The sequence below is a fragment of the Phoxinus phoxinus genome (assembly GCF_949152265.1).
Source record: "Phoxinus phoxinus genome assembly, chromosome: 9".
NCBI classification, from domain to species: Eukaryota; Metazoa; Chordata; class Actinopteri; order Cypriniformes; family Leuciscidae; genus Phoxinus; species Phoxinus phoxinus.
Window position 1 is genome coordinate 25863404 of NC_136884.1, and position 25447 is coordinate 25888850.

The window sequence follows — 25447 nt, forward strand, 5'->3', positions numbered from 1 at the left end:
TCCTTGAGCCCTGTGTGTTCCTCACAGACTGTGAAGTGAGCAACATCTTCTTTTCTGTTTTGTAATCCTGGATTCGATTTCTGTGATTTAATGTTTAAATTGTATTTTTGTTTGTGTGTGGTTCATTTCATTTTTATTCATCATAGCCTTTGGCTGCTGTAACGTGGCCACATTGTAAACCTGCTAGGTCCCCACCAGCCAGGTTAACTACTGTGCTCAGTAATTTGCAGAGTGTTGATTTCTTTGTTGAATTTGGTTTATTATAATTTCATAAGTTTGCAGCCAACTGTGAAAGTGTATTATATTGTTTTTTTGTTTCTTTCAGGAGCTGAAGGCCCACCCCGTGCAGGGGAGCTGGCTGTCTGTCCCCTTTTGGTGGTGGTTTCTTCACAGAGTGTTTTGCTGTTGGCACCTGTGTCTTTCACCTAGTGAGTGTGAGTGTAGTGTGGAGTGGAATTTGATGAGTGGTGTGACCTTAGGACACTCACTGTCCAGCTAGCTCCCTGCACGCAAGACCAGGCCAAAAGTGTTTTTGTGTTCTTTACTTTTGTTTTTCTTTATTTCTGGCCTGGTGCACACTTAATAGTGCAAAACTTTTGTCTACCTCAAAGTTTTTATATATTAAATTATTGTTGCTAAAATAAAAAAAGGTATTTTTGTATTCTGATCCACGTCTCTTGTCGTCTGTGCTCACAAACCAGCGTGTCTTGTATAAATTTCTCCGTTTAGTGAAACGGAGTGGCGTAGTCTGCTCTTCATTTAGTTATACTTTTCCTCATAAGTGTAACTGTAATATACCCGATTCACCACCTCGCCACATTTGCATGACATGTGGACTCAATAAATCCTTATATTGAATAAGCAAAATAAGCAAGCTGACATTCAGTACAATCTATATCTTTTATTTAGAATACATACCAATGTCATTTACGTCTTTTAGTTTATCAAGAGATTTAAAGCATGGTTTTCGTCGTTTCGTGCTAGTACGTAAGAATGAAATTTAATTGAATCTGGAAATAAAGCAAAATAACTGAGAAAAATAAGAAATAGTTCACCGATGCCATGTCCGTAATTTATAGCAACACATCTAGCATTAATTCGACCTCAAACAGATTCATTAAAAGTAGTTACAGTATTACTCTACCACCTGCGTGACATCATTAACCAAAGTGGTTATACGACCAATTTGCGACAATACGGTTTCGGGAAACAGTCGAGACTAGCTAGTTGATTTCTTCAACGATGCATCATATTATAGTAGTTAAGCAGCGAGTTACGTAGTTGTATGGGAAACGCACTCCTGGTTGAGAACCATCTGTATGAAGTCATATAAAGCCAAAAAAAATTAAGATCCAGAAATTGCATTATGATTTAGTTTCCTGATGTGGGAATTTGTTCTCGGTCATGTTCAGCTCTTCTGGATCTGATGTCATAAACCAGCACAACAATAGCAGCTGAAGCAGCCACGCCCACCAGAGCAGTAACAACCAATCGGACCACAGCTTCAACAGCATCAGAGTCTGAGGAGTAAAAGCATGAAACTGAGATCAGCTCAGTGAATAAATGCTAATATCACTGCCGACATCAACTAATATCAGTGCTGCCGTACCTGAACATGTGTGACAGAGTTGACTGATGTCGAGATGTTGAGTCATGGCAGTGAATGAATTGTTCAGCACACAACTGTAGGTGTTTTTATCCTGATATTCCACCTCCAGAGGCAGAGAGAGACTGATGCTGAAATCAGACACACTGGTGCTGGAGAATAAACTGTTTCCTTTGTACCAGGAGAGAGTCGCTTGACTCACATTCAAAACTGAACACAGCAGCACATGTCTGGACACTGATGATGATGATGATGGAGTTGAAGGACAGTAACAGAAGATGACAGGAACAGGCAGAGGTGCTGGAAAAAACAAGAGAATAAAGATAAATGAGCATGAATGGAGATATTAAATTAGATGAGAAAGAAACATTCAGAGAAACCAAGACTGATCAAAAGTAGAGCATCTATAAAACATGCAGTAGAAGATAAATATAATAGAAGTTAGATGATATAGAAGTGCTACATTTACCTGGAAATCAATTAGGCAATTTAAAGTTAAGGATCTAAAGAAGTGTGTTATCTTTTACATGTTATTTTATATGACGTCTAAATGATAAGATACATATTTAGATCCACTTTAAAGCTGTAATAAATAAGAGGTAAAAATCAACTTATTATTAAACTCACAATAGACACTGAGAATGAAAACCTTCTTCACACGGTTAGTCTGCAGTTGATAAAATCCAGTGTGTTCACTTCTGGTGTTTGTGATGTACAGAGATCCAGTTTGAGGATCCACCTGCAGTCTGTCTCTGAATCTCCCTTCAAGAATATCATCATATACAGTAACGTTATCAGCCGTTTTATTGATTTGAACTATTAAATGGTTTCCAAAACTCCATTGAATCAGATCATCATCATCCTCCATTTCGCTTTCACTGTGTAAATTGACAGTCTCCCTCCATCACTGACAATAACTTCACCTCATCTTTATCACCAAATACACCTAAAGAACAAGCAGAAACAGGGCTTGTCACAGATCAAGACTTTTAAATACCTTTATGATGGTAAACAAATACAACATTCACTAAAGTAAATCACTTGAAATTACATACAAAAAACTTTATAGAATAAAAAATATGAAAGTGATATTTAACATACCATTTAAAGTGACGATAAAAAACTTCTTCATACGGTTGATCTGTAGTTCATAAAGTTCCAGCATGCTCAATTCTGGTGTTTGTGATGGTCAGACATCCAGTTTGATGATCCACCATTAATCTGCCTCTGAATCTCCCATCATAATCATCATTTACAGTCACACTGCTGTCCGCTACATTGATTTCAGCTATTAAAGTGTTTTCAGGTCCAAACCTCCACACAATCAGATCATTATTCCTCATTTCTCTATCAGTGTGTAAAGTGACAGGGTCTCCCTCCATCACTGACACTGGCTTCATCTCAACACCTAAAAAAACAAACAGAAAAACAGAGTGAGACTTTACGATGGTTTACAAAAGAAAATAATTTGAAGTCTATATTTGAAATAAATAATACAGTACAATAAAACAACAGAATTGCTACCAAAGAAGAAAAATAGTGTGTGGATTAATAATTGTATCTTTGTGGGGATTTTGAATAAAACACTCATTCACTGAACTGAACTTCATTTGAACTCCAAACATCATACACAGAAAACACTTTTCTTAAGAAAATCGGTTATACGGATGAGAATAACGTCTCCAATAACAACTAATGCTGCTGGTATTTGAGCTTCAATGTAGTTATATAAAGGATACTGAGGAAAAACAAACACTGAATCTGCTGCAGAAAGGACTAAAGTCATTAAAGTAAAAAAATATTTAAAACTCACCAAACAGAAACCACAGACACAAACAGATCCCAACCATGTTCAAAATTTCTTTCAACAGTAGTCCACAAATATAAATGACAGATGCACTGATGTAAGACTTTGCAGTCTCTCTTATTTTACACATCCGATTTAGATAATCAGCTCAGTAGGAAATATGTTCTTGAACTGAATAAATTGCGTCAGATAAGAGAAACAACATGAACATGTGCATTGCAGTAGGACCTCTGGACTGGAATTGATAACCATCTATAGATTGATGATAGAGGTGTAACTGGTAGTGGCCTTTCTTGGGCTTGTACTTTCTTGTTTCTTGCCAGTTGTGCTGCTGTGTTTTGAATCATTTGTAGAGGTTTCATTGCACATGTTGGAAGAGCATTTCAATAGTCCAGTCTAGAAATGACAAGGGCCTGAAGGAGACCAGGGTGTGAATTATGGGGCTTGGAGGGTTCTAACCCCCCTAAAGAAGGCGTGATCCTAGGGGGTTTGTAAAGAGTAGCCTACTTGTAATGAGAAGCTTTACTTATAAATATGAAGACACATTTTTATTGCTCTGACTGATTTTAAATAGTAATTTCTGCAGCCTCTGAAATGGATCCCATTAAATGTACCTGAGCAGTTGAATTATGAAAACCCGGCTCATGCAAGGATATGCATTTATTGCATGGATGGATAATGTTTAGAAATGCACATGCACAGTTCAGTTGAATGATAAAGTTTTAATTTACTGTTAAACTGAATGTATGAAGTAAACTCTTTGCACGCTGTTTATCTGCGATTACACGTGTGATTTGTGTTCCTTTCTATTGCAAGAGTGATCCTGTCACTTTTTCTATCAGAATTATCTTTGGCTGATAAAAAGTTTTTTTTTTTTAAAGAGCAGCATTTTATTTCAAATGTATAATAATAATAAATTGATCAAGTTGATTTGTGTTAGACCCATCTGTAAGATTATGCAGCTTTTTTAATGAGTTTATTTTGTGTTATATAGTATGTGTCAAATTTACAGATGCAGAAAAGTGCTGAGATATTCTAAGAGTGTCATGTCATCACTGCTCATCACAATACAATATTACTTGTAATTACAGCTGGTCATCAAAGATTACCCCAAAATCTCTAGCTAATCACAATCTCAATGGGATTATTGTTGATGATCCTAGCTGTAGATGTAGTGTTGGTGATGTAGAAAAAGTGATATAGAGTTGGAGTGGCTGGAAGGACGAGAAGCTCTGTTTCGCTAGATTTAGTATTGAAGGCACGGGTCGGGTATTGGTAAACATAATGACCGCTCACCACTGTCTTTTTGTGCCTCTGATTCATGTCTCCATGTCACTCCGCATGTAGTTCATTCATTTGTCATAATGGAACTTCATTCAAAGCAGAGCTCCAACAAAGAGCCTGCACTCATTGCAGAAGATTATCTAAAGTGTGCTAAGAATTTTGGACGTGTGGGGCGAACTATTTATTTTCTTATTTGAAGCCGACAACGGGCAATGTAAATGTAAAGGACAAATGTAAAGAGAGACATAGTGGAGTTCCTATTTTCGTTTTGACAAGTATTATAAATTCTGTAGTCTACCCCTTACATGACCTGGCAAGTGACATTATTCTAAAACGGATAAGATATTTTCATGCAGTAATGTGATGTACATGACACCAAGACACGAAGTAAGCAAAACAGAGAAAGGAAGTAAACCGTGCCCAACAATCTACTCACGTGAACAGCTTCAGTAGACTGACAGACGATGAACACGGATGATTCAGGTGGGCAAAGCCAATATGGTCTTTCATTTTTAAATGCGGTCACAGGTGTATGTTTGTTGAGTAATTTACCACGGCTTTGAATGCGGCTCAACCAATCAGGTAAAGTTTTGTCTAGGGTAAGGAGTAAACAGTGAAAAGTGAAAAAAAGGTTGGAGTGAGTGAGTGCGCCAGTCCCCTGCCCTGCACGACAGACACATCAAATTTCAGATCAAAAATGTATTAACAAAATATGTGTATTGACATAGTAAATCAAAAAGAAGCAAAGCAAACTTCAGGAGGGGGTAAAGGCAAAATAAAAAACATGAGTACCTTCTGACTAGTTAGGGAGTAAAACTACTTAACCTGCCAAAAGAAAACAAATAAACAACAGAGAAGTACACTAACTCCCTAACTAACCAAAAACAGGAGAAAATATATAAAAAATAAAATAAAACAGGCACCCACCACCTACGACTTCCAGCACATTTGGGCTTGTGAATGAAGTAACAGCAATAATAGACCTCAGTAGGCTACAATAAGAATTAGCTTGGTGATAAATATTGCACAATCTTAATGCTACACAATACAACAGCAAAAACAAAAGCAGGTGAGGGACACAACACTCTGGAAGGCAAGCTTCAGTTTGAATATTCTTCCAAGCCTCTTTTGAGAGCAGGTGTGAGCGATCACATCTCTCTCTTCCGCACCTGGTAGAGCGGCAGAGACATGCAGAGACACAGAGGCTGCGTTTACACTTGGCATTAACATGCGACCTGTATCTGGATGTTGTCCACATACAGTAGGTAGTCAACCAGAATGCCTATTACCGCCGTGCCAGCCACCGCGGCAAAACTACCGCGGTAAAATAATCCAGTCGCATTTCAAAGTCATTCGCGAAATGACCGCCAGGTGGCGCAAAGGGATATTGTGCAAAACAGCAGCATTTGCCGTATTTTGAAACTTGGTTAGAAATTCTGTGATTATTCACGATAAAAAACCTTATGTTTTTAATATATTTTATAATGTCATAATTTCACATTTAATCTCCAAATTAATGTAGAAACAACAAAGACAGTATGTCTTTAGTATTTGTCTAAAAGGTAGGAAATATACAGACATTTAATAAAGTTATCAAACAGTTTGCACTGCATAAATGTTAAATTATACATAGATGAATCCTTATTAAAGCTACACATGTTTATTCAATTTCCAACGTCGATCTGCGCACGTCAACAGCGCTACTGAGTTGAAGGTTGCCAGGTTGAGCTCACAAATGGGTTGAAATGTGTATGATGTGTTGATTGCGTGAGTAGGATGGGTTTCATGCAAGATCTGGTAACTGGGCAACCTTGGAATAATATATTAATGTGATTATTCATATAATGAATCGGACCATCTCTCACTGTTCCTGGTCCCTGCATACACTCCCCTTAGGAGGAAATCAAAACCTGCCATAAAGAACGTTCAAACCTGGCCTGATGGAGCACTCTCTCAGCTCCAAGATTGCTTTGAGTGTACAGAGTGGAGCATATTTGAGCAACTAGATTTACAGGAGCGCACAGAGACTGTACTGTTCTACATAAAAAGCTGTACTGATAATGTCACAGTGGAGAAGCGCATCCGGATATATCCTAACCAAAAACCTTGGATGACTTTGAACGTCCGGACACTCCTGAGAAACCGTAACTATGCTTTCAAGTCGGGTGATAGAGAACAGTACAGGGTGGCGAGGGCAGAGCTGCGGAGAGGCATTAAAGCTGCTAAGACGGCCTACAAAAGGAAAGTGGAAGAACATCTCGTCAATAACAACTCAAGGATGGTGTGGCAGGGGTTACAGAGCATTACCAACTACAAAGGGCCCTCACCTGTCGCTACCATCACCGATGTATCACTGGCTGAAGAATTGAATATTTTCTTTTCCCGCTTTGAGAGTAAGGCACCACACACAGCAGCGCGGCCACCACAGACCTTCAGTCACAGCACACTCACGCTCCAGGAGCATCAGGTGAGGCAGGTGTTGAAGACTGTGAATACAAAAAAAGCAGCTGGTCCGGATGGGGTACTTGGTAAAGTACTTTTTGCCTGTGCCGAACAGCTAGTGGGAGTTTTGACTAGGCTTTTCAACCTCTCACTGTCACAGGCTACCATCCCTCAGTGCCTGAAGTCAGCTACCATCATACCTGTTCCAAAGTCCTCGGTTCCAAAGTGCCCAAATGACTATAGACCTATCGCTTTAACATCAGTTGTTATGAAATGCTTTGAGAGGCTCATTTTGCATCACATCAAGGCCTGGCTTCCCCCAAACTTAGATCCATATCAGTTCGCATACAGAGAAAACAGATCGACGGAGGATGCCATCAATACAGCTCTATATACAGCACTTAGCCACCTGGAGCAGCCAGGGAGTTATGTCAGGATGCTGTTTATAGATTACAGCTCGGCATTTAACACCATTGTTCCTGATATCCTAGTGGATAAACTGACCACCATCGCTATCCCTCCTTCCATTTGTGCCTGGATTAAGAACTTCTTGACTGACTTGCCCTCAAACGGTTAAGGTAGGCACCACCTGCTCCCCTACCCTGTCTCTCAGCACAGGCTCTCCCCAGGGCTTTGTGCTGAGCCCTATTCTGTATTCTCTGTATACGTATGACTGTACATCTACATACTCCTCAAATACCATCATTAAGTTTGCCGACGATACTAAGCTCATCGGTCTCATCAGCGGAGAGGATGAGTCTGCATACAGGGACGAGGTAAACAGGCTGGTTGACTGGTGCTCTGAACATAACCTACTGCTTAACACCGGTAAAAACAAAGAAATGGTTATAGACTTCAGCAAAAACAAGGGGGAACCAGATCCACTGAACATCAATGGGGATTGTGTTCAGCGTGTTTCCTCTTATAAATTCCTAGGTACACACATAACCGATGACCTCTCCTGGTCTGCTAATACTTTTGCTGTAGTAAAAAAGGCTCGACAACGACTCCACTTTCTAAGAATACTTAGAAGAAACCACCTAGAAGAGAAATTGTAAGTGGCCTTTTATCGCAGCACTATTGAGAGTGTTCTGTCATATGGTATCACGGCCTGGTATGCCAACTGTAAAGTGGCGGACAGGAAAAACTTGCAGAGTTATTCGGACGGCACAATACATCACTGGCAGTCGCCTACCCTCACTGGAAGATATCGCCAGCATGCGGTGTCTCAGAAGAGCTAAGGCTATTACTGCTGACTCCTCACACCCAGGGCAGCACCTGTTTAACCTCCTGCCCTCTGGAAGAAGGTACAGGTGCATTAAGTGCAGGACTAACAGACTGAAAAACAGTTTTTATCCTTGGGCCATCAGGACACTGAACTCATAACCCATAATTCATGTGTACAATATGGAGTGAGCCGTAGTCTCTATTTCTTTTATTTTTATATATTCCTTTTATTTTCATATGTTTCTTATATATTGTTTTAACAATTTTTATATTTATTATTTATTATGCACAGGCCGTAGAGCATTGCAATTTCATTGTATACTTCATGTACATTGACAATAAAGATTCATTCATTCATAACGTTTGGGAATACAAATTACGGGAGTTTCACGGGAGAAAGGACAAAACGGGAGGGTGGCGGGAGATAGGTGTGAAATACGGGAGACTCCCGGGGAAAACGGGAGTGTTGACAGGTATGAGTGTAAACGCGTTTCTGATCGGAACACGTACAGCAACAGAGTGGCACGTTCCCAATAATAGCTTGTGATTCGGTCCACGGAATACGTGCTTTTCTATGGCAAGCAACTATGTTGGGCTTGTTTCAACAGTGACAAGTCAATGGTCTGAAGAAGAACAATTAAGTGTAATTGCCATTTGATCCCTTTATAAAGTAACCACTATTCACAAAGTTTAATCTATCAACTAGCTCCGCTGGTGGGAAAACGCATGCATAGTGGCTCTGACTACGTCACCTTCTTCGTTGCTCTGGTTGGTTGTAGCGCTATCCTATTCAGTGCAGAGGGAATTTGAAAGACGACCATTTATCCCACCCCTCGGATTGAGCCCTGGCAATGATGTGTGGCTTGTCAGGCTATTGCAGATCTTTTTTATGCTCAAACATGCGATATTAGACTTACTAAAGATAAAAAAGTGAAAAGCATAAAAGGAACACACAATTTAAATTGCTAAAATTATAAATGTGAAACACAGCAAGACTTATTGCTTTTATAAAAAATAAACTACAGTGTAGAACCAATTAAGATTACTTTATGAACATATGAACATTTTCATATTATTATGAAAAAAAAATAAACACGCTGGACCACTGCACAGTTTTTATATTCACCTAAATGGTGCTTCTTTACAGTGAACAGTTGCTAAGGAGGTCTGGGAATTTCCTCTTATTTGCCACACACAGCAACTGAACTGGTGATATGCAGAATACTAATACTCTCTGTTGTCGACCCCATGGTCCTGTCAGTCATTGAGAGCAACAATGTTGCTCTCTGTCTGTCTATCCAAATGTACGATGCTCTCATCAAGACAATACCATTCCAGATGGACATTCCTGCTCAGACTCCAAAATCTCTTTGGATTTTGACTTCAACAATTATTTTCTAGATCTGTTGGCATAAACTGGCAGTTGAGGCATGTGCACCATGCAGGCTCTCCTCTGTTTTGTACATGTGTTCCTGTTGTCGCTCGCTGGTAATCCATAATGTCCAGAAAAAACCTGGCAGACGTGTGACTACCATTTGCAGGACTTCGCCCCTTTGCTCCGGTGACAGCTATTGCAAGTCTCTGTAGAAATTAAACAAGAATGGCTAGATTCACATTTTGGTGCTGTTTTGACACCTCTCTCACAATCCACCTGCACCTCTGCCTGGACCCCTACCTGTAACATCATTGTCACTGCTCTCATCTCATGAAAAGCAATGAAATGTTATGCAACTGATATGCTTTTTAATAGTAACAGTGACAATGTTAATCTAATAGTTCAGCAAAGTAAATTCTACAATGACCTATGAAATGAATGCTTCTACAATGTTCAGAATAATGCCATAAGACACATCCTGTACTGTCAGGTTACATGAGTTAAAAAAAGAAGCATATTCCATTATTATAAAACAGTGCATTGATTTATCGAGAGATATTTATATGAGAGTTGTGATATGAAGTGTGACAACATGTTTATGATGTGCCATCTATTTTTACAAACAGTTACTGTTATCTTCCACCAAATTTAACTTGCTATTAATACAGCTGGCTAGCTAGCTAACGCCAACATTCCCGCACTGGAGGGTTAAATGTGGGGCCTGTCCAAATACCCACACTTGGGGTCTTGGCCACTTGAAAGCGTGTGCATGCGTGTGCATGAAAAATGGCAAAGCACGGTACACTTAACGCACACTAAATACACACTATTGGGGGGGCAAGCTTGTTGAAAAGTTCTTTTTTTTTCTTTTTTTTTATCGGCATGAGGTTTATCTTCTTTTTCGGCCTGAAGATCTGGCGCTTCGCTGGGCTTTGTCCCTCCTGAAAAGAATGAGAAAGGCAAAGACTCAGCGAACACGCCTACTCGTCACAAACGATAAAACCAAACGATGAGAAGATGGACTTACCAAAGCAGACTCCCTCGCCTCTGGACCTTCTTTCATCCGTGGAAGGGTGGCGAAGGGTGATGGGCTGGCTGCGGTTGATGGGCTGGCTGCCCGCTTGCAGGGCCTTTTGCTCCTCTTTGGCCTGGAGGTTGCAGGGTGCTTCCGGGTCTCGCCCTCCACAGCTGACTCAAAAAGGTGGCGGTGTTCTGCCACCTGCTTTGCATTTAAGTTCAGCACATAAAATCCATCAACTGTGGAGGTATCATAACACATGAATTGTGCCACTTTATACCAGTCTCCAGGGCTGTGGGTGTTTTTCGCCTGTACGGAGAGAGGAAAGCATATGTGACGAGTTAGAAACAAACACATCAGAAACTCATACAGCAGAAACAGGCACAGAAATACTTACATGGGTGGCGATGGAGGTCCTGACATCAGTGAACGTGGGCGTCCCAGGCAAGCCCATGCCAGCCCATGCCTCCTGGAAATACTGGTTCAAATTTTTGCAGGAGCCGGGCTTGGACGTAAAAAATAAGTAGTTGGCATCCTTCCCACCCACCAAGGTGGACCTCATGGATAAAAATTCCTGCAGCCACCCATATTCTTCAGCATCCAAGGCCAGCTGGGCTGTCCAGAAGGCCTGGTTGGTCTTGTGAGTTGATATCTGCGGAAAAAGTGACTAGCAGGGTAAGCATTTGGGGTTTTACGAGACAACTGTGCAGAGAGAGAGCAATAAATAAAACCACTCACATTGATTACATAGCTGCCCTCTCTGGCGGTCTGCTGGCCTTTCTCCACCTCCTTTATGGTCATGTTCTGGAACACCTCACCGCGATGGCCATAGATGCAGGCCAGGTACGCGGTGAGGTGTCCGTAAAATGACCACTGGTCCTTCTTGTCCCCCGACTTCCTGAGGCAAGCTGCACAAAGAAAGGGAGAAGCATTAAGGGGCTCTTTGGGACGCCACAGTTTGATAGGTGAGGTGAAGCAAAAACTTACCCAGAATCTCTGGAATCTTCCGCTTGGCGGAAGAGCGGCACTCTTTTAATACTGCCTTTTGAATGAGGCAGCCTTCCGTGGCCTGATTTAAGGCCACCTTGTGCACCACTACCTTCCTCCGAAGCGTTTTTTCCATTGCTGTGGCCTCCACTTCCTTCTCGGGGGAGCGAAGAGACGTTAGAAGTTTTCTTGTGACCCGGGCAACCTGGGTGGAGGGGGTGGACCGCAATCTCCTCCTCAATATGCGGTAGCGGCGAGTCACATCTCTGAGGGCGCTGCTCAGTGTGTCTACCTGCCTGTTGAGTTCCACCACCTGATCCTGGAGCTGTTTGCGAGCCTGCTGGCAGCAGGGTTTGTCACAGGTCCCCTCCTCTGGAGGGGGTGGGGCATCCTCCAGATCTTGAGCTTCCTCCAGATCCAGGGTCGAGGCCATAGGCACGGCCGGGTTGCTAGCCCGTAACTCTGTGAGATCATGAATAATCTTCTTTCTCTTCAGAGCCTGCATGGTCTCTTGCTGGGCCACCTTTGTTAACTCGGTATGGTCCTTAAGGTGGCGATCCATGCGGGAGGTGGACTTGCCGCAGGAGGGCACGGGGCAGGTACCCTTGCGGACATCGACCCTACCCGAGGAAATGGCAAGCAGCAGCTTGCGCTCCTGGCTGTTGATGACCTTATGGGTCACCCTCAGATGCTGGCTGAGCTTGTGGTACCCATGAAGGCACAGCGGGCAGTCTTCAAGACCCATGGCAACAGTATAGAGGAACGTGGCAGGAACCAAATGCAAATGGACAAAGAGTATGCATTAGGGGTTTATTTATGCCCTTTACAGGTTAAATTTGCAGTCTATTTGATCAAAGTATAATAGATCAAAAAATTGGACCACTTTTTCATCCCAGATTATTTAGTGGCCGCCAAATAGTAGCTTTGTCGACACTGCATAAATAGATGCTATTTCCTATTTAATACCAATTCTTGCTGATTAAACCACATCTACTGTACTAAGCACTAGGGGTGGGAATATTTTGGTCTTGAGGTCACGATTCGATTCAAAATTGATTATCGTTTTTGACTAAAATTTTGATTCGATATGTGCATAGATTTGATTGTAGTTTATTGTTTTGTGTTACTTTTCTTATTTGACTGCGGTAGACAGTTTAATAGGTCTAGAAGGAAAAAAATCCTACTGAATTAAATGTGAAACTTGACATTTATTTAGTTTTTCTTCCCTTTTTAGTCAACCCAATATTATAAAACAAATGCCCCTTAAGCTGACTACAACCATTATTTTTTTTATTAACATTATGAAACGTATGACAACAGTTATGAGGCTGCTAGCTGTCCCTTTAAGAAAGAATGCATGGATATAGTTACATATCCGATTTTCTCCCATTTGTTTTCGTTTGCGTAGGGCATAACCATTGGACATAACAGACTCTGTTTACATAGAATGAATAGAATGATGTACTACTGTACACCCAAAGCACTTTATTACAATCATATCAGGGGGTAGGGCTGTGCAATTAATTGAATTTCAATTTAGGCTCCCAACGATCACCAAAATAGTACAATCGAGTAAAAACTATTATTTTGCCATGTTCTGTTGAGCAAGAACACTCTTATTTTGTCTTGTGTTCTGAATGACACGCGCACATGCACGCGGGGGGGGTTGTTAGTTGCTTACATTAACTAAATGAGCCTACAATAGCAGACATAAGCCCTTGAAATAAAAAAAATGGCCATGTTTTATAAAAAGGTTGACAAAACTAAATAAAAACATAGAAATTCGCCTTTGGCTAAGCCACGCCCTAGAATGTAGATTGACCAATCACAGCGCAGCCAAGAACGAGCTCCCACAGAGGGTCCGACACTTTTTCACGGCGCTCCATTGACTTCAACGTAGGCGGCTCATAAGTTTTGGGCTCGGCAGGCTATTACGTCGTCGTTTTATAAAAAATATGGTTAAACGTTGTGCCTGGGGCATTTGTAACACAGATACGCGTTTCCCAGAGAGGTTGGAGGGGGGTGTCCGTTTTTTCCCTTCCCAAAACCGAAGTTAAATACTGACAAGTGTCGTCTTTGGATTAAACTGTGTGGACGTCCTCACAGTCAGCGAAACCCCTCAAGGATCAACAAGCTCACTTTTGCTCTAAGATACATTTAGCTTTTAACCTTACTGTGAAGTTATACTAGTTAGACAGTTTTATGCTGGTTTAGGTTATGATTTCGGTGCTCTGCCCTGTTGATACGCTAGCACACGCTGCTAATAAATACAACTTTATACTCGCGTAGTCCGTTTGCTTTGTAAATAATAACGATTATAGAAGTGAACAGAGACCTACCCAGCTTTGCATGAACAGTGTTTCTCCTGATATTGTTAGTCACAGCCTCCGTCTCGATTAGGATATGCTGTGGTTAATTTTTTGACTGTGACCGTTATGCTTTTGCCTCTATTTGGATGCCTTGTTGTTGCTTGCGTTTCTCCGGTATGTCTTGAATATAGCCTTCGAACGCATATTGCAGCCCATTTTGCCTACTTCTATCGGACACTTTATTTGCTGCTTTATAAAAGTTTGATAAAATTTCAGCAGGAAGAGCCGTCACAGCATAAGCCATGTTGATACCAAACCAGAGCCCAGATGAGGTTGTCGGAGGTAGCAACAGTAACTAAGGGGGGCGGGGCTTAGCCAAAGGTGAATTATGTAAGATAACTTTAATTTAGTTGTAGATTACATTCTCATATCCATTTTTTTTTTCTAATGTCACAAGGAATAATCTGTTTTACTGCTTTGCACGATTCTTTCGTAGTGTGGTTTTGGTGTAGCCTACTAAAGTGTACTAAAATAAACATTCACGAGTGTACCTGACTTCTTCTCACCGCTGATTCCTGATGGTTTAGAGGACAATTACACCGAGTCGCACCCTGTCTTTTCAAAGAATAGTACACCGGCGAGCGCGAATACCTTTATTATTGTTCGGTCTGAAACGGCGCCCAGTGACGGATGGTGTAGCAATACTGTTGTCCAGGTGGAAATCGGGAGAAATTCGGGAGAAAGGTCGGTCCGGGAGATTTTCGGGAGGGGCTTTGAAATTCGTGAGTCTCCCGGAAAAATCGGGAGGGTTGGCATGTATGGCCATAACCTCTCTCAGCTTGAATGTTTAAAGGGGTCATATAATGGTACATGCACTTTTACAAGTTGATTGCACTGAAATGTGTGTTGGCAGTGCCTGTACACCATCATAAAATGATAAAAATCCATCCAGTTTTTTTTTTTAAATCTCCTTAGGCTATATGTTTTACCCTGTCTCAAATTGAGCTGTTCGATTTTGTGATGTCACAAAATCGACGCCCCTCCCACGATTGTTGATTGACAGCAGCGTTTCAACACAGACCCGCCCTCGCTTGTGAGCGAGCTGTCAATCATAGACCGCGCGTCATTGTTGATATACGCTGGAGCACTGTCTATGAGGAGAATGGCGTCTAAGCGATTGTGGTGTTCTGTTCTCGGGTGCAATAAGGAACACAGCAGTCATTTTAATGTTCCTAGATCAGACCCGCTGAAGACGCAGTGGCTGAGTTCAGTGTTGCCAACTATTTTCAAAGGAAAGTAGCTAACGCCTTCCCTAAAAGTCGCTAAATGGCGTCATACGTCAATTAGCATATTAATGACGTCATCGCGTCGTACTTGCGTTCTGCTTGCCTAATGTGTTTTCTCTCTAAATGAATGCTCACATAGGCCTACTGTATTTAATATATTGTAATATAATATAATATAGCCAAATTAAAAATAAAGCTGTTCTCATTTCCTATAGCCTATATTTTTTTGTCAGACAATAGGCTAGAACGACTATAATATAGGCCTAGTGAATGACAAAAATAAATAAAAATTAGCCTAGGCATATGTGGAAAATTATCTGAATTGAGAGCTCTGTGATATTAGTGATAGTCTATTAAGTAATAAGCACAAGAAAGAAAGGAACTTAAAATGGTCCAACTAAATTATTTAAATAAAAACCCGAAGAAAAGCAGATAAGAGATAAGTCTGTGAAAAAACACTGCTCATTCACGTCTGTCAGCAGCCGTGCGCTCAACAGATGAACAGGGTAGACGCAGCTAACAGTGAGTGACGGCCGGGAGAAAGCAAAAAAGTCGGGGTCTGAAAAGTCGCTAAAAATAGCAACAAAGGCGCTAAATTAGTACATTAATCCCGCACATGCGCGATTCATGTGGCGGAGGGGTTAACATCTCCTGCTCTGACTGCAGCTGGGAGCGGCTGCTGCGCGAGGACTGGGCCGCCTGTGAGTGCTTTGGGACGCGGATGGGACCCACGGCAGCACCCGCTGTTGAGAAGACAATATTTGCTTTCACTTCAGAGAGTCGCCAAAAGTCACCAATAACACCAGAAAAAGTCGTTAGATTTGTCGCTAGTCGCTTTTTTGAAAATGTGTCGCTAGAGGGGTCTGAATACTCGCTAAATATAGCGACAAAAGCGCTAAGTTGGCAACACTGGCTGAGTTTTGCTTTAGAAGGGAATATTCCCCAGGACAAATGTTTTTTTGTTTGCGCAAATAATTTTTCACCAGACTGCTTTACAAATGAGGGTCAATATAAAGCTGGTTTTGCTAAGAAGCTGCTCCTGAAAAAAGGATCTGTACCAACTATTCGTGTTCCTGCTGAACCTCCAGAAGAAGCGAGTGTAACGTTTTATTAACCTTTATATTAATCCTTATATTCATCTTTGCAAATCGCTAGCACGCTTCACGATGAATGCGGCTAACTTAAAGGGACACTTCACTCATTTGCATTAAGCTTTGTATTGTTAGAAACTCGGTCATATATTATAATGCGTATACAGGCAGAACCCATCTTTGAAAAACACTCTCTATCAGTCGATCTCCAACGCCGATCCAAATGCGCTGGACCATATGAGATTCTAAACAGTTCAGCGCATTTGGATCGGCGTTCGGAGATCGACTGATAGAGACTGTTTTTCAAAGATGGCTTCTTCCTGTATTCGCGAAGTTGACTGTATGTATAAAATATCTTCTTATTAAAGAGGCTATATGCGTTTTTCTGAAATTTAAACTCGCGACTGACACCTGTGGCCAAAAAACCGAACTGCTCTTCCTTTCTGCTCGCTCGTACGTGCACACTTCACAAGTCATCTGCTGCAAGGAGGTCAGGTCAACATTATGTTTACAGAGGTAAGAACAGTCAAATACATATATTGTTTGAGACAAGTGTTCTGAGTGATCTGAAACGTTTAACAGGAACGCGCTTGACGTCACATCCGCAGACAGCGCGGGAAAAATCCGACCCGACAGAAAATAGGAAAAATAGGATACAGGCTTATAGGTGCACCCACTGTGAGCAGACAAGGTGTCGGTATGCTCATCAGGAGATGTTTGAGTCATAAATGGTAAAATAAAAAGGCTATTGTTTCGTTTATTTTGGGGAAAAAGTTCCATATAGCCCCTTTAAACTGTCTGGACACTGTCAAAGTTCTCAATGCTTCGGTTTGAAGGTAGGGACCCTCATTATGCTACCGTGTTAGTGTGGGGCTATTTTGAGCCTTGTTAGTGGTATTAACAAGCGATTTTTATTTGTCATTACTCAATGCCCTATATACTACCGTTATACTAGCGTTATAGGCTAAACTGTTTTTAGAGATAAAACTATTTACATTCAATAATCATGAAAACAAATCTCCATTTCAGTGGTAACAGATAAGGTGATGATGATCATCATCTTTCTTTATTATTGTTAGCACTACCTCAAACTAAAGTGGCTTCTCTTCGGTTCAGAGCTGTCATTTTCTTAAATGAGCCGCGGCAATGTTTCAAATGAGCTTCTAACGCTAGACAAACGCCTTTATTTTCAACGCGATCACCTTGTACCCAAACCATTTCGAAACTAAGGAGCCATTTGTCCTCCGATTACATACAAGCTCCTCAGTGTGTGTGTGAGGGGGAGGCAGAGCGGCAGAGAGATGCGGCAGAGTTGCGAAATTGCAGGCGCGGATCGAAATGGCTGTTATTTCATATAGCGTAGCATATTTTAGCGTAGACCTAAGGGAATTAAATGTGTGGTTAGGACCTAAGGGCCTCAAATTATTGTTCATGGGGCCCTCAGATACAACAAATTAAAGAGCCAAATTCCTCAGCATTTTAAAAAAATCATCAAATATATTCAGCGGAAAATACAGACATGTGCTCATCCCTTTTTTGATCTTTTGACCCCCAAACGAGGCTATAGGGCCACCAAATTTTTACACCCGCTCCAGGGGCCCATGGCGAGATGCGAATGGCACCCTCTAGTCGATCTGCCCTTTCTGAGCAGCATTCTGAGAAACCACTACGGTAAGCCAATTCAAACTGCTATGGTAATACCATTCAAATAAATGGCGAGTGGGATTGTTTTAGAAATGTTTGGGGTTGTTTTAGAAATGATTGGGGTTGGTCCAAATTTGACGGGGGAGTTTGGGGGGGTGCCCCGGAACTCAATATCGAGATCAGTCAGACGGTTGATCCCGCTGTGATTTCGGCCCAAAAAACGACAAAAACCAAAGCAGACAACAGAAACAGACAAACATAAGCATGGCGGACACCTAGGGGTTGCCTCGCAGTCGTGCCGACTCGTGCTTTTTGTAAATTTGTTAGGTAAGCAGGATGCTGACCCCCCACCTGAGTGACCCCTACATGACTTGGTCAAATGGACAAATAGTGGCTTGGTGGGATGTAGGGTTGTGCCGATAGACGATAGTATCGTGTATCGACGATAGTCAGAGATATTGCCGGCAGATGCCTTTGACAATATCAATACGATAATTGGCTCGTTTTCCAATTAATGTATTAAATTATTATTATTATAAAGCTAGTAGTGTTGTCAAAAGTACCGACTTCGGTACCAAGTCGGTACTGAAATTTTAAAAATGTGACGCTTTGAGCGCTGTTGAGCGGAATCATAAACACCTCTGATTGGCCATTGTGTTCACGAGCTCATCGGATATGTCTGTGATTGGCTACAATGATCAACGCACGGGAGCGTTTGAGAGCACACGGAAGTGTTTGAAAGTGTTTTGAAAGCAGGAGCGTTTGAAAGAAAAAGGAGGCGTCTATCAGCGCCAGTGGATCGATCCGCTGACAGACGCCTGCTTTCAAACACTCCCGTGTGTATCTGTGTAATCGCTCGCTGAAGAGCGTTATTGATGTATATTTACAACATGTTTTTGAAGCGCTGATCATTGTAGCCAATCACAGACATATTTGATGAGCACGTGACAATGGCCGGCCATTCCGAGGTGTTAACGATTCTGCTCAGCAGCGCTCAAAGCGTCACATTTTTTACATTTCAGTACCGACTTGGTACCGAAGTCGGTACTTTTGACAACACTAAAAGCTAGTATTGTTATTAAATTAATATTAGGAACTACAATTAATTTGCCTTGCCTAAATTCATAACGACATCACCACAAAGGCCAACACGCGCGTATGAGGACTCCTCTAAGAAAATGTTTTTAAAACAGACTAAAAAACTACATCCCACATCAAAATTGAATTGCAAGGTGATTCATTCACAAGTTGTCAAGAGTTCTTGTTTTAACAGACGGCGCATCGTTCTTAAACGGATGAAAACGGCCTCGTTGTTCGTCAGTATTTTGTTTCCATAGCACATAAACAAAACATGTAATGACACTAATAACACTAAAAACAATACAATTACAAAATATTAATAATAATAATTACTAAAATGATATAGGCCTAATAACAGTCTTTAGTTAACGAACCCAGCACAACTATTGAAAATATATAGGCTAGAAATATTCTTCTTATTTTTTCACTGTCATTGATCTAGATTCCACAAGAGAAATATTAAGCCAGTAAATTAAGATAGTTGCTATACCGTTATATCCATCACGTCTCTGAGAGAACGCGCCGTTAATGCAGCGACAGATGCCGAAACCTCAGTCCGTTTCTACTTTCAGGGAATGAGCGCGTTTACATGCACGTTCTTAACCCTATTATCTGAATAAACTGACAATGCATGTGGTCATGTAAAACGCATTAACCCGTTTTCCTTTATCAGAGTCAAGTCATTAGTTTAAGTATAAACCGATCGACTTTTAGATTTTTGCCCCTTACTCTGAATTCTCCCGGTATTTGCGTTCGTTGGGCTTAGTGTGCATATAGGCTAGTGCATCCAGACAGAGAGAGCACTGGTAGGAGGACATATCGCAAACTCCGACTCTTTCTTGACCCAAGAAATTATTAAAACGTCATCTTGTGCAGATATACAGTCAAAATGCTGCATCTGTAACGGCATGAAAGGATAATGTGTGTCCGTAAATTTCCCGCTGACATGCTGAAATACTCTGAGTCAGATACAAATAAGATTATCTGTTTTTTACCTCACTATACCGGGAAATAACCTGATTTATTCAGGTTTAACAAAGCAACTATGCATTATTTATGCATTTAACAATGCAACTTTTCAACTTTGACTATCGACGTGCGGAGGATTCTTCAAAAGGTGAACCCCAGGAAGGCTGCTGGTCCAGATAATATACCTGGGCGTGTGCTTAGAGACTGTGCTAACTCACTTACAGATGTTCTCACAGATATCTTTAACATCTCTCTGAGCAAAGCCATCATACCTAAATGCTTCAAAGCCACTATTATCATACCGCTACTAAAGAAATCACCAGCCACAACACTGAACGACTACCGGCCTATAGCACTCACGCCCATTATGATGAAGTGCTTTGAAAGGTTGGTCAAGGCTCACATAACATCTAGCCTACCTGCCACATTTGACCCTTTCCAGTTTGCATACGGTCCCAAGCGCTCCACTGATGATGCCATAGCAGCAGCACTTCACCTCAGTCTGGCTCATCTGGAGAACAAAAACAGCTGTGTGCGGATGCTGTTCATTGACTTCAGTTCTGCCTTCAATACAGTTATTCCACAACACCTGGTGAATAAACTCAGTGCTTTAGGCATCAGCACCCCACTTTGCAACTGGTTACTAGACTTTCTCACCAACAGACCACAGACAGTCAGAGTTGGCAAAAACTCTTCACAGACCACCATCATGAACACTGGGGCCCCTCAAGGATGTGTGTTGAGTCCTCTGCTATTTACACTGTTTACTCATGACTGTTGTGCCAGATACAACTCAAACAACATCATCAAGTTTGCAGATGACACAACGGTGGTGGGCCTCATCAGCAACGACGACGACTCGGCATACAGAGATGAGGTACATCAACTCATCAATTGGTGTGACACTAACAATTTACATCTAAATGTAAATAAAACAAAGGAAATAACTGTGGACTTCAGGAAAAATCACAGGCCACACACACTCCTCACCATCAATGGCAGCGCTGTGGAATCAGTGAAAAGCATCAAGTTCCTGGGGGTGCACATCACTGATGACCTATCATGGTCTACCAACCTCACCTCCCTTGTCAAGAAAGCTCAGCAACGCCTCCACTTCTTACGCAGGATGAGAAGAGCCAACCTCCCCCACTGGCACTCACTACCTTCTACAGGGGTGCCATTGAGAGCATCCTCACCAGTAGTCTCTCAGTCTGGTATGGTAGCTGCTCTGCTGCTGACCGGAAAGCTCTACAGAGGGTGGTGGAGTCAGCTGAGAAGATCACCAGATCAGCCCAATCACCCATCCAGGACATATACCCATCCCGCTGCCACTAAAGAGTCACCAACATCATCAAAGATCCCACCCACCCCACATATAAACTGTTCACCCTTCTACCATCTGGCAAGCGCTACAGCAGTATGCGTTGCAGGACTACCAGTCTCAGCAATAGCTTTTTCCCACAAGCCATCAGACTGCTCAACTCACTCATGAAAACTGGATTACAACACCCCCCTCCCCTTCCCCCCCCCACATCCCACACACATAAAGACCTGTGAGACTGTGGGAAAGGCATCTCAATGGTTGCAAAATACTCGTACGTACACATGCCAATATCCCCTTGCACAAGAATGAAACAAGTTTACAAAAATGTATTTCCATGCTGCTATTTGCACTTTGCTATACTGCACCTTATATGCGCTGCAGTGAAATACCTTAACCTGACTATATTTTGAACCTCTGTGATAGTCTGGTAACTGTAAGTTCACTGTAGGCCATATGCTATGTTGATCTGTCTATCTGTTGAATATCTATTTTGTACTTGTTTAGTGGTGTCCTATGTTAACTGTATATCTAGTTTATACTTAGTATGTGTCAAGTTTTGTTTTAATATTGCACCATTGGAGTATGGGAGAAACGCAATTTCAGTCTGCTGCGTAATGTACTGTTGCATGGTTTGATTGACACTAAAGTTGACTTGAACTTGAACTTGATTTAGCCTATTAAAAAAAACTCCACCTTAGTAAAATAGAAAAAGATTCTCATATATAAAACAAAGCAATAAAATTAGTAAGTTAACGTTTTCTAATGTTAGGCTAACGTTAGCCTAACCTTATGTTAGAGATGATAAAGCTAACGTTCAAATACGTTGTTGGTGACTTTCCTTAGAACAGATGTAGACATCGTTGTTTAATTTATCCACGTTTAGTTGGTGTAGTGCCAACTAGTCTCTCCCTATGGAGGATCCCTTTACCACTCAACAGATAAAGCATTGTGGAAATTTCGCGTATCTACCCCGTAGTGATAAAATAAAATTCTGTATAAAATTTATAGGCAGGACAAGTAGTTTGTATAGGCATGGTTTGTAGAGAATTACAAACATGCGCACATATATTCAAACACACATAACTATAGAATTAATCATTGATGCGCACGTGAGCGCCATCATTGTTTATCACAGGTTCACGTTTAAAGTCTGTGTAGAAAGAACGGTGTCGTCTTAGCGGCCTCTAATTTAATAACAATTTATCCTTTCGACGGAAGTGAATCAATCAAAACTAACTTTAGCTGGAAAGTAACATTATTCAAGAACCGCTATAAAGCCAAAACAATCTGTTACCTTAAATTATACGTTTATCTCTGTAAAGCAGCTTTGAAACAATCTACATTGTTAAAAGCGCTATATAAATGAAGATGACTTGACTTGACGTCTACCGCATAACTTAATCCAGAGCAGACACTTATCTCGGTTGAGATGTGGCTTGGGAAAGGGTAAAAAATACACACCGTCGCCCAGCCTCTCGGAATACCTAGTGTCGGAGTTGCATTACCCTATGCACAACGTTTGACCATTTTAAACTTAAAATGACAAGAAAAAACATTTAAAAAAACGAATGAAAACTGACAAACTGCAATGCATTTCAATGGACGAGGAAGCAGAGAATGTCTGAGTGAATTGGGTTAGCTATGCGCACTGTGATTGGCTCATCGCGTTTGAGGGCGTGGCTTAGCCATAGGTCAATTATAACTGCAGGTTAGTGCTTGGTATTTATCATGGATTCACTGCATTTACAGCCAGCAAAGCAACATAATAAAATTCGAATAGCATTTTATTTTTCGAATAATAATTATAGATTGAATATTCGAGTGCACAACCCTAGTCATAACTGTTATAACGTTTTTGCAGAAACAGTTTCACGAACAGTAAAAAAATATTCACGGCCGGTACATTTACTTAAAGGAACACTCCGACTTTTTGGGACTTTAGCCTATTCAACGTATCCCCCAGAGTTAGATAAGTCCATACATACCTTTTTCATCTCCGTGCGTGCTATAAGTCTGTTTGACGCACCCACCGCTAGCCTAGCTTAGCACAAAGACTGGATGTAAATGGTTGCAGCTAGCATAATCCAAATAAGTGACAAAATAACGCAAACATTTTCCTATTTACATGTTGTGATTTGTATAGTCACAGAGTGTGCAAAAAACAAAGTCACATGAAACACAGACATATTTTAACCGTATAAATACTGGGAACTATATTCCCTGAATATAGGGCGGAGTGATAACCGCAATCACCTGAGACGCGCTCTGAACGAACTCTCTGCTCCTCACCACGGCGCGTCTCAGGTGCTGCGGTTATCACTCCGCCCAAGTAGCAGTGCTTCGCCTTCAGAGAATATAGTTCCCAGTATTTATACGGTTAAAATATGTCTGTCTCATTTGACTTTGTTTTTTTGTACACTCTGTGACTATACAAATCACAACATGTAAATAGGAAAATGTTTGCGTTATTTTGTCACTTATTTGGATTAGTATGCTAGCTGCAACCATTTACATCCAGTCTTTGTGCTAAGCTAGGCTAGCGGTGGGTGCGTCAAACAGACTCATAGCACGCACGGAGATGAAAAAGGTATGTATGGACTTACTGTGCGGATGAATATGGTTATCCTACTGCTCATTATTAAGATTATAACCATTTATTAAGAGATATAACCAGTTTAGATGGAAAGGACCTCAATCTGAAGCTGAAGATGCTACTATAGCTTTACACATTAATATAATCTGTACTTCCGTGAAAATAAATTCTGGCACACAGCGCTAGATCAACCATAATGAAATGACCCTTCACAATAGATGATGCTTTACAATTAACTGTTAGAGAGCTACATGACAATTAACCTCTGTTCCGGCGAGTTTGATTCCCGGAGGTTGGAGAATTAGCTGCTTCAAGTCAACCTTTCTCACTTGTTGTGACAAATAACTTAGGCCTATGCTACTCCCACACCATACATGTGTCAAAGTGTCTAGAGCGAATTTTCTCTATTTACGGATATGAGACACACATGGGTGAGTGACGTACAGTTTCCCATGAAAACCATCCTGACAGGTCTAAAATATAGGCTAAACTTATTATAGACTACCCAAAGTGAATCAGGTAAAATCTAGGGCTATGAAAGTTTTGATTATATGCTGTTTAATGTTGATCTGCTAGCATATGATATCGTTTGTTTCTGCTTATTTTTTTGCCTGTGTTTTGATCTGGAGAATGATACTCTTTCAGAAGATGTGTAATTAATTTTGAGAATAAAACCAACCTGTAAAGTCAGTGTTGTCTTGTTTCACTCTGAATGATTCTTCAATAGTCATGCCTTCACTGTTTTTAATAAATACCATATTTGTTTGGTCCTCACAATCCTCAGTATCTTCTTGTTTCACTCTGAATGATTCTTCAATAGTCATGCCTTCACTGTCTTTAATAAATACCATATTTGTTTGGTCCTCACAATCCTCAGTATCTTCTTGTTTCACTCTGAATGATTCTTCAATCTTCGTTTCTTCACTCTCTTCTTTAATAAACACCATTATTGTTTGTTCCTCAATATCTTCTTGTTTTACTCTGAATGCTTCTTCAATCTTCGTTTCTTCACTCTCTTCTTTAACAAACGCCATCTTTATAAGTGTATCTCGTAACGTTATATCTCAACTGCTTCACGAGGAGTTTTTCTGAGTGGCTGAACAGTTTGACATGATTAAGATGAGAATATTTAACAGAAAGAAAAATAAATCCAAACTAAATCTCCGTGTGCCTCTCAATCAGATCCCTAGTTCACCGTTTGTAAAAACTTAAATACAAACCTTTCTCCAGCAGTATCACAAGTTCACAACAGACGCAGGAGCATGGCGCAGCCTTATGACGTCACATGGAAATAAACGTCCAGTTCACATGGTTCTGTCTTTACTTTATTTTTGCATTACTTTATTTTTGTATTACTTTATAACTCTATCTTTGTGTTATTCTTGTAGGTGAAACTGTTCTCGTT

General features: G+C 41.0%; 2 protein-coding genes across 3 annotated transcripts; both read right to left on the reverse strand.

The window, feature by feature from the left end:
- Positions 1–964: 964 nt before the first annotated feature.
- On the reverse strand, positions 965–9545 carry LOC307004196 (uncharacterized protein). Of its 2 annotated transcripts, none has more exons than XM_079623291.1 (5): positions 9493–9545; positions 2708–3014; positions 2234–2552; positions 1610–1906; positions 965–1520 (listed from the first exon to the last, which is right to left on the reverse strand). In XM_079623291.1, exons 3-5 carry the CDS (start codon positions 2472–2474, stop codon positions 1372–1374), a joined length of 687 nt encoding a protein of 228 aa, XP_079479417.1. In that variant the 5' UTR covers positions 2475–2552; positions 2708–3014; positions 9493–9545; the 3' UTR covers positions 965–1371. The 2 variants fall into 2 exon arrangements, with proteins under 2 accessions (XP_079479417.1, XP_079479418.1); XM_079623292.1 differs by lacking the exon at positions 9493–9545 and adding an exon at positions 3420–5222.
- On the reverse strand, positions 9394–25342 carry LOC307004195 (uncharacterized protein). Its single transcript, XM_079623290.1, has 7 exons — positions 25263–25342; positions 24722–25138; positions 11747–12478; positions 11498–11667; positions 11157–11411; positions 10769–11068; positions 9394–10682 (listed from the first exon to the last, which is right to left on the reverse strand). The coding sequence occupies exons 2-7, from the start codon at positions 25074–25076 to the stop codon at positions 10557–10559; spliced, it is 1938 nt and encodes a 645-aa protein (XP_079479416.1). The 5' UTR covers positions 25077–25138; positions 25263–25342; the 3' UTR covers positions 9394–10556.
- Between the last annotated feature and the right edge of the window lie 105 nt (positions 25343–25447).

Coding starts and splice junctions, on each gene's coding strand:
- LOC307004196 (XM_079623291.1), bottom strand. CDS start 2,474: ATGGAGGATGATGATGATCTGATTCAATGGAGTTTTGGAAACCATTTA. Junction 1,907..2,233: donor TTTCATTCTCAGTGTCTATT/GTGAGTTTAATA, acceptor TGTTTTTTCCAG/CACCTCTGCCTGTTCCTGTC. Junction 1,521..1,609: donor ACTCTGTCACACATGTTCAG/GTACGGCAGCAC, acceptor TTTACTCCTCAG/ACTCTGATGCTGTTGAAGCT.
- LOC307004195 (XM_079623290.1), bottom strand. CDS start 25,076: ATGGCGTTTGTTAAAGAAGAGAGTGAAGAAACGAAGATTGAAGAAGCA. Junction 11,412..11,497: donor AGGGCAGCTATGTAATCAAT/GTGAGTGGTTTT, acceptor CTTTTTCCGCAG/ATATCAACTCACAAGACCAA. Junction 11,069..11,156: donor GGACCTCCATCGCCACCCAT/GTAAGTATTTCT, acceptor CTCTCCGTACAG/GCGAAAAACACCCACAGCCC.